This window comes from Antrostomus carolinensis, unplaced genomic scaffold, assembly GCF_000700745.2.
Source record: "Antrostomus carolinensis isolate BGI_N321 unplaced genomic scaffold, ASM70074v2 scaffold309, whole genome shotgun sequence".
Taxonomy (NCBI): Eukaryota; Metazoa; Chordata; class Aves; order Caprimulgiformes; family Caprimulgidae; genus Antrostomus; species Antrostomus carolinensis.
Window position 1 is genome coordinate 55,248 of NW_010337616.1, and position 13,943 is coordinate 69,190.

General features: G+C 37.1%; 1 protein-coding gene across 1 annotated transcript in view; it reads right to left on the minus strand.

Annotated features, from left to right (window-relative positions):
- Positions 1-13,943, minus strand: part of ARSB (arylsulfatase B) — a 66,294-nt gene that overhangs the window by 31,227 nt on the left and 21,124 nt on the right. Inside the window, exon 5 of the mRNA XM_010175213.2 lies at positions 2,306-2,549. Coding sequence (XP_010173515.2) covers positions 2,306-2,549 — 244 coding nt within the window. The remainder of the gene's footprint in view (positions 1-2,305; positions 2,550-13,943) is intronic.

The window sequence follows — 13,943 nt, forward strand, 5'->3', positions numbered from 1 at the left end:
ATGACAAAGAGTACCTGGTTGAAAACTGAACTGAATTAGGCAGGAATTCTGCTGATAGCTGGAAGAAACGTCTGTTGTTAAGGAGTACCCCAGGATCTTGCTGATGCTAAGTTTTCCCACAGTAACATCAGCATGTAAAACATTTTAATATCTCTGGCTGGACAGAAGTCTCCATAAGTTCCCCATACTTAATGGTCCTTGGCCTCAATTATACACATCCTTATCTTCTTCCACTTGGAAGAGAGCCACACAGCACACCTGGGCACAAGGCCATAAGCGCTCTGCAAACTCCAGCTAGTGCAGAAAACTATCCCATACCTCCTCAGAAACAGAGGCAGCAGTAAGAAAGAAATCAAGCTTATCAGTCTCAAAACAGGTAATCTTACTAAAGGTACAAACAAAACAATCCTGAACTCAAGATATGGAGGGTTTGGGGGTTTTTTGGGGGTTGGGCTTTGTTGATTTGGTGGGTTTTTCTACTTCAAGATCTATATAGGGCTAACCAGGGAAAGGCAGATGGGTTCAACTCTGCCTGCTCTAACTCTCAATTTCTCATCTCAGTCCCTAACCCAAAGACTCTTACTCACACTTGTTTAGGAAATAACTCCTGTAATTCACAGTCTAGTAAGCTAAGACAGACAAAAATCAATGTTCATCATAATGCACTATATAGAAAACTGCAAAAATTCAGCAACTGCTACATAAATAACTACATTTCTCCTGGAAGCTGGAGTGGGAACCCTGAGCAGGGGACAAAAGGTTGTAACACACATAATATAATACTGTCTGACTGCTATAAAAAAAGAACAAAAACTATCAAAAGAAACAAATCGCTAATTCTCAGATGAACGGTATGTAGGAAATAGAATTGCTAGTCCTTTTATGCTGCTTTAGCAGCATTAAATTTTCCATCCTAAATGATTCTTATGCAAAGTAAAACTATACTCAGAGACTAATATATAACTTCTAAGAACACAGCCAACAGGATTTAGCCCCATCAACGAAAACATTACATGCAACACAGAAGAGGAAAAACAAAGGAATGTAAACCAAAGTCACCATGCAATTTTTGCAAAAATAGGGGTTGGTCACAGAAGTTTAAAGTTCTGCAGAAACTCAGGTGTTAAGGACTTTGCAATCCATTTCAGTAGAATAAAAGAACATTAGAATAAAAGAAAAGCTTTTAAAGATGAAGGACTGATTGAATATAAATCTTGATTGAAGATATCACAAAGGGGCAACACCAGGGTTTCTTTTGATAGTTTGCTGCAGTGAAAATGTCACCCTTATCAGTTAATGCTGATTTCATTTATTCTTTTACATTCTATTCTACTTACTCTGCTGAGTGCAACACAGCAGTAAAAAGCACATATTAAGATGTGCCCAGACTGTTCAGTATCCAGCATTTGTGATAATATTTTTATTCTTTTCCAGAGGAAAAATGTACGTGATTTAACTAATTTTTCTTTTAGTGCACAGAAGACTCTCCATTATCTGAACTAATGGAGTCTGGGATATCCCAGTTAGTCCAGACAGCATGAGAGGTGCACAGAGTCAGAGAGAGCCCAGTAAAAGTCACTAGCTTGGTCTCAGTGTCAACCCAACTGGAGCTAAGCTGCCTCGTTTTTACAACCATCTAAGCATGTTTGCACTGTGCTCCTCAGTGGTCCAGCTTGCTTAAATCAGGCATAACATTGCAACTTCTCAGGAACCAAGTCAGGTCTACTTTTGTACTCAACCTTACAGGCTTTTTGAGACACTGGACAGCACAAAATGGACCTATTCAAATAGTTAACACTTGCAGCCAGCCTAACAGGTCCTGTACTGAGCCAACAGACCACCAAAGTGGAATCCATGCTCAGTGAATTTAATGTCTGCACAGATTTCCCATATGTCCAATTCCAGATGCATACTGCAGAGACACCCAACTGGGCTCTGTAGAGAGCAGGGCTGGGTCCATAAAATTTATGAACTTGTACTCCATGCTGTGCAAAATCAGTTAAAGTACTTCTGAATCACTCCTTGAAAAAGCATACCATATTTGTGCATTGTCGTGTCCACACTGACAAATTCCACATACCAAGTTAAAGCTGTATGGAGGTTTTGCATCTGCGACCAGGATTAATTTTCAACCTGTATAATTCTCTCGTGGATAGCAAAGTTAACTGCACTTATATCTTCCCTTTATTTAGGGAAAGGAACATGCAATATTTCTCCCCCCTGCTGAGTTCCAGCTCTGTTCTCTGGGCTGATTAAATTCTTCTCATACCAGAACGCTGACTCAGTGATTTGACATGCAATTTACCTGATAGTTTTCCAAACATCAAAGCCATCCAAAGGCTTAGTGCCATTGGTATGTCCTCCAGCAAGGTGCACCAGCGTTGGCAGCCAGTCAGAGATATGGATGAGTTCATGACTTTCTACACCCTTTTGTTTCAGTAAAGGACTCGCAACAAAGCCTACTCCTCTCACTCCTCCTTCCCAGAGTGTCCATTTTCTTCCTCTCAGCGGCCAGTTATTCCCACCTGCCAAAGTCTGTCCTCCATTATCTGGAAAACAAGTAATTAAAAGGAATTATTGGTAAGAAAGAAACGGAAAAATCCTCCCCACAACATTCATTAATCCATTTGGAAAAAGTATTTTGACAATATAGGTGTGTCATGCAAGTACTTGCATAGTGCTGTTAAGTGTTTATACAACACGTCACATATTCAGAACACGTAACAAACATACGTTAATTCTTGCCAGAGTCTTACAAATTATTGCAATGAAAAGTTATTGCTAGGCAGAAATGATACCATAATACAAGCCAATGACTTAGAAACACTTTGTTAAGAGCAACCTCTGATGTTGATTCTAAATAACATTAGACAACAAAAGCTTCCAGAATCAAAGCCTTTAAAAATTTAGTTCCGACTACTTTACAGACCACAAGAAGAGTTACTGTCATTGCCATCAGTAGAAATCAGAATACACTGTTTTCCAAGGCAGGATGGTATACTTACAATGGAAAACTGTCATTCTGGTGTCAGGACAACATCCATACTCTCAGTTTAGAACTATTTTTTTTTCTAGGTTTTTAGGCAGCTACAGTGATTTGTAATGTAACACAAAACAGGCAGTTTCTCAGGCAGAAGCAGAAAGCCCTATCAAAGTGCATTGAAACTAGCTAAAATAGCTGAAGTAATTCAGAAATGTACTGAATTTATTGTGTTTGGTGAGAATAATGTATAAGATGGTTACAGAAAATGCTGAACCCTGACTACAGTAACTCAGAAATGAATTAGAGATAGTTCATGTAACTGTTTTAACTCTCTCTGACCAAGCTTCCAACTTAGAATGAAATCGAGATTCCTGAAGTTAACAGAATGAATGATGCTTTGAAGTTACTTTTTGTACTGCTATGCAGTTGTTCTTCTTCAAACCTATTGTAATGATCTTGAAGAGTCATTGATGGCAATTATTTTAAGCATATTTTTCTGTATTTTAGTGAGGTGAAAATTATTTCAAACAGTAGTCACTGAACTGACATTCAGTGTAATCTGACATGCTTATATTGTATTTTCTGATTAAAAAACAGGAATTTGAAGGAAGAAACAAGAAGTACATGTCCAACAACTTACTGAAGAACTTTAGTGCAACCACAGCACAACAAAATTAACTCCCGTCTGTTTCACTAATTAGGGATCAATGTAAACACTCACTGTGAACACCTCTTTACTACATACATAAGACCATTTTTGTCCGACTAAGGAATAAACTAGTGCATGCCTCTGTGGAGACTTTAAAAGGTGGAAGCCTAAACTAAATGAAGCACTTGGAAAAAATAGCATGATTTCAAAAATGTAAAGTGTTCTGTGGCCCAAATAGCTTCCAGCAGGGCTGTTTGTGTGTCCAGTACTCTTGGGTTAAAAATAAATAAAGAGCTTTATTACCTTCAATATGAAATGCAGGGAACCAAATACCAGCTACAAATATTCTCACACAACACCAATGAACAATGAGATCTGAGAATTTCAGCAGTTGCCAGTTACAAAAATAATAAATAAATAAATAAATAAATAAATAAATAAAAATCTGCTTCAACAATTCCTTCTACTCTTAGTGTAAACAGGAATTCCTGTCAAGGATACTCACAGGACAGAGCTTTCAGCAGCTTTTAATCTTTGGTGGCCTTAGAATAAAAGGTATCTTATCTACACTGTATTAAAGCACAGTTTGGATATACAGTGGGATCAAATCTTAAGTATGTTAAATATCTTCTTTGTCTCACAGGCTACTTACTGTCCATATCAGTTTAATACTAGCACATGAGATTGTTTTTTAGTCCTGAACAGCAATAACAAAGTAGCAACAAAGTCTGCAGAAGTAGACTGCCTTTTTGAAGAACAAAGGTGTGCATTTCCTGGGTTACAGTAAAATCTTTATTATACTTACTTTTTTTTTACTGTCTGTAATTGAGTTGAAGACATTCACATGGTGCCAGTTTCACTGTACAATAGATTCCCTGAGACAAGGAGTCTATCTAATATATAACTTGTAAAAACTCATGTGTGATATCAGCATTCAGACATAGTACACTAAGTTTAAAAAAAGGGGGAAAATAAATTCTTATTCTGTTATCTTATCTGATATGTAAATGAAAAAACCCGAGATAGGAAACAAGCTTCATCCCAATCATTTTGATGTCTCATTTTCATATTGCTAGAACTTTACTATTTCCTTCTCCCTCAGGAATTCATGTTCAAGAGACCCTTTCTGCTTAACTTCCTGACTGAGTTATCAAGAAAGCACTGAAGGAGGGAAAGGGATGGTTTCTGGTTTGATTACTGAAATTTGCTTCCTTTCTAGGTAGGCAGAACAGAGCTGATGTGTCACTGTCAGTTTATATATAAGTGATATCATTTTTCAAAGTTATAAATATCAACTTCTGTACGGTCTGAAATATTATCTAGGACTTCAAATATCAAAATTTTGTTAAAGAGGAGCAAGTTACATAATAATGAAAGATCATAATGGAGTCTGTATTGATGAACTATTAAGCTGACCACTAAATAACAAAGGTAGGGGGAGGGAATAAACAAGAAGCCACTGACTGCACGAGGTACAGACATGGCAGAAAGAAAGGCATCAACAACCACTACACGACTGTAACTGGAGGTCTAGTCAGTCTTACCTATGTGGGTATGTCTAGACAGCAAAAGACAAAATGGGTACCTGCTGTCTGCGTGTCCAGATACCCTTCCTCTAAGAGACTGCTGTGGATGTATACAGTTGATGCTAAAAGCCTGCATTGGTTCAGAAAGCTACTGGAAAACTTAAAGATTAAAAAATAATTGATAGTTCTTACATGAAAAGACATCACTTTGGTCTCAGGAATTTCTTCAGCCACAAACTGCTGAAGATTTGAAAATTTTCACAAAATTTTTGGTGAAAGCCACAAACAATGCCTCCCATACTCCTTCCAAGGCACGTACTACCAGCCATTGCTGTAGTGAGGGGATGCTTCACTAGATGGATCCTTTGTCTGTGGAAGTACAGCCATTCTCATGTTCTCCCAAATAAGCCATTCCTTACTAAATCCTTATGCTATTTTATCAAAGTATCTCAAAAACAGAACTCCAAAGTCTGTATGGAAACGCCCAGTAGTTCAAAACACACACTTAGCATCCACTTAGATAAGAGACAAACAAGATCATTGTTGCTTCATGTTCTACATTGGCTTCATATCCAATTCTAAATCCACTTCAAAACAATATTTCCTGAATGATTTATCATCCATTTTTGCAACTGTTTCTCTCCATGACTCATCCTAATCTCAGCAGACAGTCTCCAGAGCAAAGCTTCTGTAATCAAGAAACCTACAACTAGAGGCCCGGGTTTATAACATTTCTTATTATTCAGTCTCACTACTCCAGCTGAAAACACAAGCATCCCCCAAGCACGATACTTCAATTATCTCTTTCCTGGAGACAAACATAAAATATGATTTTCATTAAAAATAATAGTGAAATAGGCTGGAAAATGTAGTGAGCATATTTTTCCTATCTGTAAGAATGATTTTTGTAATTACATCTATATAATTTAGACTTCAGTGGTACCCACAACATATTATGTGCATTAGAAAAATCATAGGACAAACCAGCTCTTGTCCCTATAAAGACAGGATGAAAGGGAAGAGAAAAAGGCTATCCTTAGAAATTATGGCACTTGGCATAAGCGTTACCTAGTTAATTTATTCAGTTCTCTTTGCTTTCTTAAACAGAAACATCGTACATTTTAAAAGAGCTTTGTTGTTTGCTTGCTTTGGCTTGCTTTAATAGGTGTTTAGCTACCTCTGTTTTCTCACAGTATTTTTTTCACTCCCACCATTCTGTGTTGATTTAAGGAAGGGGGTACCAAGACACGCTTTCTCCATTCTGCAGGAATTTTCTTCTACAGGCTGAAATTTGTGACAATGAAAGAGAACATCGGAGAGACACATTCTCACTGACACAAGAATGGGCTGAAACATAGTTCATTGCAGGCATCACCACCACCAGTGAAAAAATGTACAAAAGACATATGCAGGGTAAATGACAAACCAACAGAATAGAGAGGAACAGAAGCATTCTGGCTACTTCAAAAGGTAGTTTTGATCAATGTTGTGCACCCTTCAGCCTTGCTGACTATGCAGAAATCTGTATAATGTAGTAAATGTATTACAAACACTAATAATATGCTGCACTGATTTGGCAAGAGGTGTCATTCCTACGATGGAAGACAAAGCAAAAATCCTAAAGAGAAAACAAAGCACATTGGCAGTTGTAAGCATAGGGGAGGGAGCCTGCAATGGTTAGATCTGAGAGAACCACATAGTCACAGACATAACAGCTTCTTTAGGGCAATAAGTAATTCTGAGGCTCAGGAATTGGTCAGAAATGTCCCCAGGTACAAAAGCCAGGCTAATTTCTAATTATTATCATTCTTTGACAATTTACATGACTCACATGAGTAGCATAATTCTCTTTTAATTTTGTGTTGTCCTTCAGTATCCAAGGAGCATGAATCTGATAGGATCTAAATGTATCCACACATTGGAACTGATACTAACAAAATTAGTAGGTCTAAACCCCACCCAAAACCGAGGCAGTGCTTTCAAACTTAAAACACCACCACATTTTGTGTTAGTTTCTCCATAGGAGAGTATCTGTGGAACATGCATCCTGATAAAGTAGACTGCTATAAAGCTCTCCAGATGAAATAACTTATGTCTTCAATATAGTCATGCACAGTACCCTAACCCCTTGAATGCTTTTTAAAGTACTGGCAAAGTTGATTGTCAGTAAATACCATTTACTGCTTTAGCAAAAATAAAATTTTGAAGTGAGAATTTCTGTCTTCTGTTTTGATCAAAATACGTGAAAAAAATAAAATGTTCTTCTTCTAACTCCAGCAACTACCCAAATATGCCTGCAAGAAAAAAATAATTTCTCATGGAACTATTTCTACATTATTTTGCTCTTATAGACCTATTTACATCTTTCTCACTTATAATCACTTTCTCATCCATCTTAAAAGTCCATACAATCCTCTTCATATTAAGATACTTTAATGGAGCAAGTTAAAACAGTAAAAGTCCTCAGTACCTCCTTCCCAAAAGATTTTGGATGAAAATAGGACACATTGTCCTCACAGAAAATCAGAGAATACAACCTATTTTCAAAAAGAGGGTGACTGTTTTTCAAACTACAGTGGGTTTTTTGTTAAAGTTAATGAAGAGGAAGGGTGCTTTTAAAAATTTTATTTAATTTAATAAAAGCCTTTCAACGTAAGCAAAATAAAAGCAAAGTAAAGCTTGTGCATCTTGAATAAACCTTTAAAAATAAAGACAAATATTTTCTTCTCACAAACATCTGCTTTTGTAATTAATAGTCATTGTCATATACATGAGAAAGAGTTTAATTTGTTAAATCTGTAATTTGTAAACTGTAAAAGATGTTTTGCAGGAGTTCTCAAAGGAATCAATAAACAAAACTAAACAGAGAGGCCCTGCTGTTTCTCCCAAACACTTCTCTGAAGAGTTGCCAGCTGCCAAACATTTTGACTAGGGCAGTATATATATACGCAGTGATGTGGGATGTATGTAACTAGTAAACAGTCTGATGACTAAAACCTCTTTGAAGAGCAGTCGGAGAATAAAAAACAGCAATAAAACAAATCTGAGAGCAATAACTAATGAAACATGTATAGATTCAAGTCTTCAAATGGATTCACTCTTTTATTGAATTATCCTGGAACTGAAGCAACAGTCTGCTTCCTACTATGAAGATAACCCACATCAGCAATAGATACTCAAACTAGAAAAAGCTTAATTTGGGATTTAGACCTCATTAGACAACAGAAAACCAAAAAAGGCAGAAGTGTTAAGAATGAACCCTGACAAATGTCCTTCCCAGGCTCATAAATATGTCTTGCCCGTGCACATTCCTTGCTCAGACAAGTCCACAGTGGTTACTGAACTCAGGGGTAATATTAATAGCATTAACAGATTTGTCAAAAATTCACATGTTAGAGCTCACTCCTCTGACAAATTCAGTTTAAATTGAATAACAGGCTCTAAAGTTATGGTTGGGAGAAGAAAATAAATGGAAACAAGTTCTGTAACACTGTACAAGGCCAGTTTTCTAAGAAAGTAAGCTTAATCTCCCCCACCTGTAGCACAAAAATCATTATTGCCTACGTAGTGGAATGAAAAACTTATTTAAAAAGCTATAAAGAGACCTTTGTGTTTTATTTGTTGAATTGTTGGAAAAACACTGTAAGAAGAGTTTCCAAAGAGCACTTAAGTACAGTATGACCAACACACTAATTTTCTTCACCATGTGGACAAGTGGCCCAAGTGACTAACTTTCTGCAACTTCTGCTACCTGCACATACTACCTTAGCAGCTTCTGCTCATGATGTTGCCTCACATTAATGCTCTAGAATAGAGGTACTATGTTCTCTCCAAATAGGCCAGAAACTGGTTTTTGCTTTAAAGATTACCCGCACTGCTTTTTCACCAGCTCTTATGGAGGACTTCAGTGGGTAAATTGAAAATGGTAAATAATACATAAAATTATTTTGCATTTTTTTTCAAAAGCAACAGTGTGTCTTGTTGTATAGCTACCTATTTTCTTCTAACTGACTAGATCCTGTTTCAATTATACTATAGAAAAGTAACTTTTCTTTTAAACAGAGTATCCTTTTTTTGTCTCCCTTGTGACCACTCAGGTTGCTGCATTTTTCTTATGACCACAATTGAGCTACACCCTACAGTCCTGCTGACGTGCCTGGCAAACTGTTCTAGACAAGCTCCTCAGAGAGGGTTTCCTGTAATTTCTACACAGACTCATACAGTACTGTACTGGTGCGGTTAATAAGCAGTTTTAACTCCAGTATTTCTTTTCAGTCTTTGTATTTTCTTAGTTCAAATAAGGAGCTACTCCCTAAGCCTCCGTCTAAAAAAAAATTAAATAAATTTTAAAAAATCACCCTTGCAAACTACATCTAGTGTCCAAATTGTGTTAGACAGGGATAATACCTCATAAAAATTAGCAAGGTTTACATAAACTGTCCTTAGCTTCTATTTACTCTAAACTTTCCATTCTCGTAAGATGACAAACCCAGAGTTTAAGTTTGTGATATGTATTATACAACCTCAGTTACAATGGCAGAACTGTAATCCTAAGTATGTGTCCCAGTAATCCTAATTATCACAGTAAGTTTAACAACTGTTTTTGGCATTTGTTGAACAAAGAGTGATCCGAGAATATAAAAAATATTTACAACCCCAAAAAATACAGCAGTAATTAATTATTTCCTATATGAAAAATAACAGTCTTAACAGAAAATTTAAAAAAAACCCTCTTTCAGTACAACAGTCCAATAGTATTAGTATTATATCTGTATTCCTTTGCATTTTACATCTCACAGCACCAAAAATTCTGTATAAATAGATTTTGGCAATAAGTAACAAAAGACCAAATCTGCTTGATATCACAAAAAACCCCTTGTGATATCACCTTGCAAAATATTTTATGATATTGAGGTTAATAAATTTAAATACATAACTTATCTTAGATATCTGGGTTCATTTTTAAAAATAGCTATCTAAACGTTTAATAGATCTGTATGTATATAACTCATATATCCCCAGAGCAAAAAATAACCAACCAACATTTAAAGGAACCATTCAATTAGAAATCAGTTGAGAGAGAGAGAGAGAAAGCGAGAGAGAGAGAGAGAGAGAGAGATGAAGTGTTGTGTGCCAACAAGTCTTTGACTATGTAACCACTTTTTAACCCTACTCAGAACACAGCACAAAGAAAGCATTTGAAGTAATACACCTGCAATGGCTACGTAAGAAGAACACAACTTTAAGCATCCAGGATCATGTAAATACAATTAGATATCACAACTCAATTCACTAATCATTTATCATGTACTGGCGCTTAGTAACTTTAACCAACCATTAAGAGTAAAGATCTAGCCTAACATTTCCAGCTCCTGGCTACAAACACCTAGGTCTCCTTTTTTCTTGAAAGCACTTAGAAAATTCTTGCCAAATACAAATACTGTACCTACAGTATTTTTCAGATCCAACATTAGCATGGACCAGCTTTTTCTTCTGTTTTCCACCTGTGCCTAAGCTCCTACTTCTTTGAATTGATCGATTTCTCTGAAGCTGCAAGAGAAAACTCTCATACCCTGTAATTTCTCCTCATGGGCCCCTGCAGTAAGCTGATCTAGCACACATCAGTCTGATATGTAAATCACCCTAAGCTCTGTTTGAAAGGCTTGTCTAAAGCTATATGGTATTTTTAAAGTGAGTATGGACCAGAAAAAACCCCAACTCTGACTTATTTTATAATGCAGATTCGGGCATTTCAATACATTATCAAATTAAAGCATCTTCAAAATAATGAGAAAAAGGAATGTTTAACACTCCTGCTACTCCTGAAACTAAAGGCTGCCAAAATACTAAAGCCATCAACTGTATGTAATCTAGCATGAAATATGTGCACAAAATGTTCGAAGGTGAAATATGGTTAATAATTCCTGGGACTTGTTCCAGTTTCTTGCTTCTGATTAATAGATTAATTGCTTTGTGAAGATGAGAGTGGGAGTAAGGTGGTAACTCTTTGCTAAAAGGAACAACAGAGTCCTTCCTATATGCTCTCTCTTTCTATTTAAAATAAGTAAGTGTTGTAAATGTAACTCAGAAGAATGTTTAGCTTCCAAGTCCATTCCCCTTTCTCTCCCTACCAAAGAGACGACATGTCCATGTGGTAGACTTACACTCGATAAAATGAGGACTGGATAGGACTGACAAATGACTGCAAGTATGCCAGGAAGCACTAAGTTTCACACATTAAATTTTCTAAGTGCAGAGACTGTCCAGTAGCTGGCAACATCTAGGCGTTTTTATTCAGTAAAAGCATTTGGAAATTTATTTTTAATATATTTGGGTTTCTTCCTCTGCTTCTGGAAGCAGCCTGACTCTCTTAGAAGAAACCTAGTGCTGTTATCCAAACAATGTTATGGAAGTAATTAGGAGGCATATTTATAGCAGCTTTTGGAAGAAAAAAAAGCAGGAAGTCGGGCCACTGTTCTTTTGTGTACAGACACCCTGTATAAGCAGCGATGAGCCAAAACTAATGCAACCATACATCCAGATGTACGGAAAATACCTGACCTCAGGCCTGCTGGTTTTGTACTTCAGGCTGCAGCTGTAAGGTAAGAAAAGAGGATCCAGTTCCCACTGTGAGGACAGGAGCTGGTGGAAAACTAGTTTTACATTTATTGCTCAGCAGAGTGATGCACAAGAAAATATGTCCCTGACTTCAGATGCAGCAGAAGCATTAAGGTGTGCATGGCCTGCAGGGAAGGAAGCCAGCCTTAGGGGATCATTATTTCACTTTTCTCCAGTTTAATTTTCAGAGAAGGAGGGAAGAAATTACTATTTTGACCTAACACCTTTTTTTCCCCCTTTAAAAAGAAAAAAAAAAAAACCAAAAACCTAAAACCCCAAACCAACCCAAACCCACTTCCAGGGATATGAAGCTGCCAAAACTTAGAATTACATGCAAACAGCAGAGACAAAGGATCTAATACACAGGCATTAAAGCTTCAGGGCTGTGCCCAGAACTCACATTTGCCTTCCTAATAACCTGTACCCCTTCTTCCCTGGTGTTTACTTGAGGGGGGACTGCTGCAATTGCCTCTGTCACTTCTCTGGCACACAATAAACAGAGCAATCTGGAGCTAATTTAAGCAGTTTAGCACATCAGGATACAGCTGGAAAAGGTTTTGTGAGAAAGGCTGGGGAGGAAGAAGAGGGCTGTGCACAGTCCATCTGAGCCTGCACACAGGAAGGTGGCGCAGATGGGCACCTTCCAACACCACCATCTGCAGCCAGGGAAAACTGCCTGTCCCATGTTGAAACTCTCCAACCAGCCCAGGAACAGCAGAAACCTCAACACAGGGAATTAAGAAGTCTGCTTCTAACAATAAGAGTGGGAGGGCCACCACTCAGTGTTCAGGAATATTGTAGATGATCCTTGCTCATTCAGCAGCAGCCCAACTCCTCCCATGTGTCTACAACTTCTCTATTTCATCTGCTATGACCCAGATGTCTTTTTTTATTCTTAATATTAAGTGTAGGCACATGCATTGGCTTTACACAGTGCAAACTATGACTTGATTCCGGCAATTGGACAGATTTACATCTGTTTTTCACATCACTTTTGTTTGACAGGAGTGACTTGCATTTTTAATCACTTGGGGCCCAAGCTATACCCAGAATATATTGGCTCAATTCACAAGCAGAAAGAAGCACACATCTGCTGGCATAAAGGCATAAAAATGAAACAAAACTCTCTAGTTATTACTTACCACATCAGACATTTGAAAAAGGGCAGCACACACCTTAGTAAGAAGTATGTGTCTCTAAGCTAACTCTCACATCAAGCACATAAACCACAAAAACTGAAATTCCATTTGACAAATCTCTACACCAAATACATCAGTAAAAGAGGAAAGAAAATAATATTCTTTATAACACCAGTTATAAAGGTTAATTACTTTGTGATTTGCTGTCTCCTGTAGGCTGTTTCATTCTCCTAGAGAAGACAATGAAATAAAACAGGTAAATTTTTTGAGCATGCATGGACAAGGTGGAAAATATATCCGTCTTGTATAGGTACATTCAGCAACCTCCAAGCCTCTCCCAACAGCTACCTCAGCTTTTGCCAAATGCATTCAAGCTTGTGGGGAGGCAAGGGATTATTTGATAAGGTAACAGGGTAATACAGAAACACAGGAAAGGAAGGGAAATGGAAGTTTACATAAATAATTTTCTTTCTCTTTAGAGATCCAAGCACCGTTTTTAAACAGTTTTCATAAACCTGTTTTTCAGCAATGGATTATGTTTTCCAGGTGGTGAAATGGCAGAGAACATACTTGCTGAATGAGTATTTCAGAGTAATGTTTTCCTTGTTATTTATTTCTTTAACATCTTTGCTGAGTGAAGGTAACAATGGCTGAATAAAACACTGCTGAATCTAAGAAAAAGGATGTTAAGCTGGTTAAAACTGAACCTATTTTCTCCAAATCAACAGAAAAAACCCTAGTGTTTACAGTGTGCCTAATATTCTCCTCCTTCTTAATTTTTGTCACATCAGTGTTACATTCAAGTGAGTGACTAGAAGGAACATTTAAACTCAATATTTTAAATTTAATAACAACTATTTTATTCTAACTTTGTGACTTATTTTTTTCCCAGCTACATGCCAAAACATGCCCTCTTCTAATTGCTTCCATGTTTGAACCTCTGCAATATGCCTGCAAGACACCATGGTAGTTCAGTAAGGGCACCATCAATTTCCTCTTGGCAAGATCCAACCTTTCTCCAACATCAT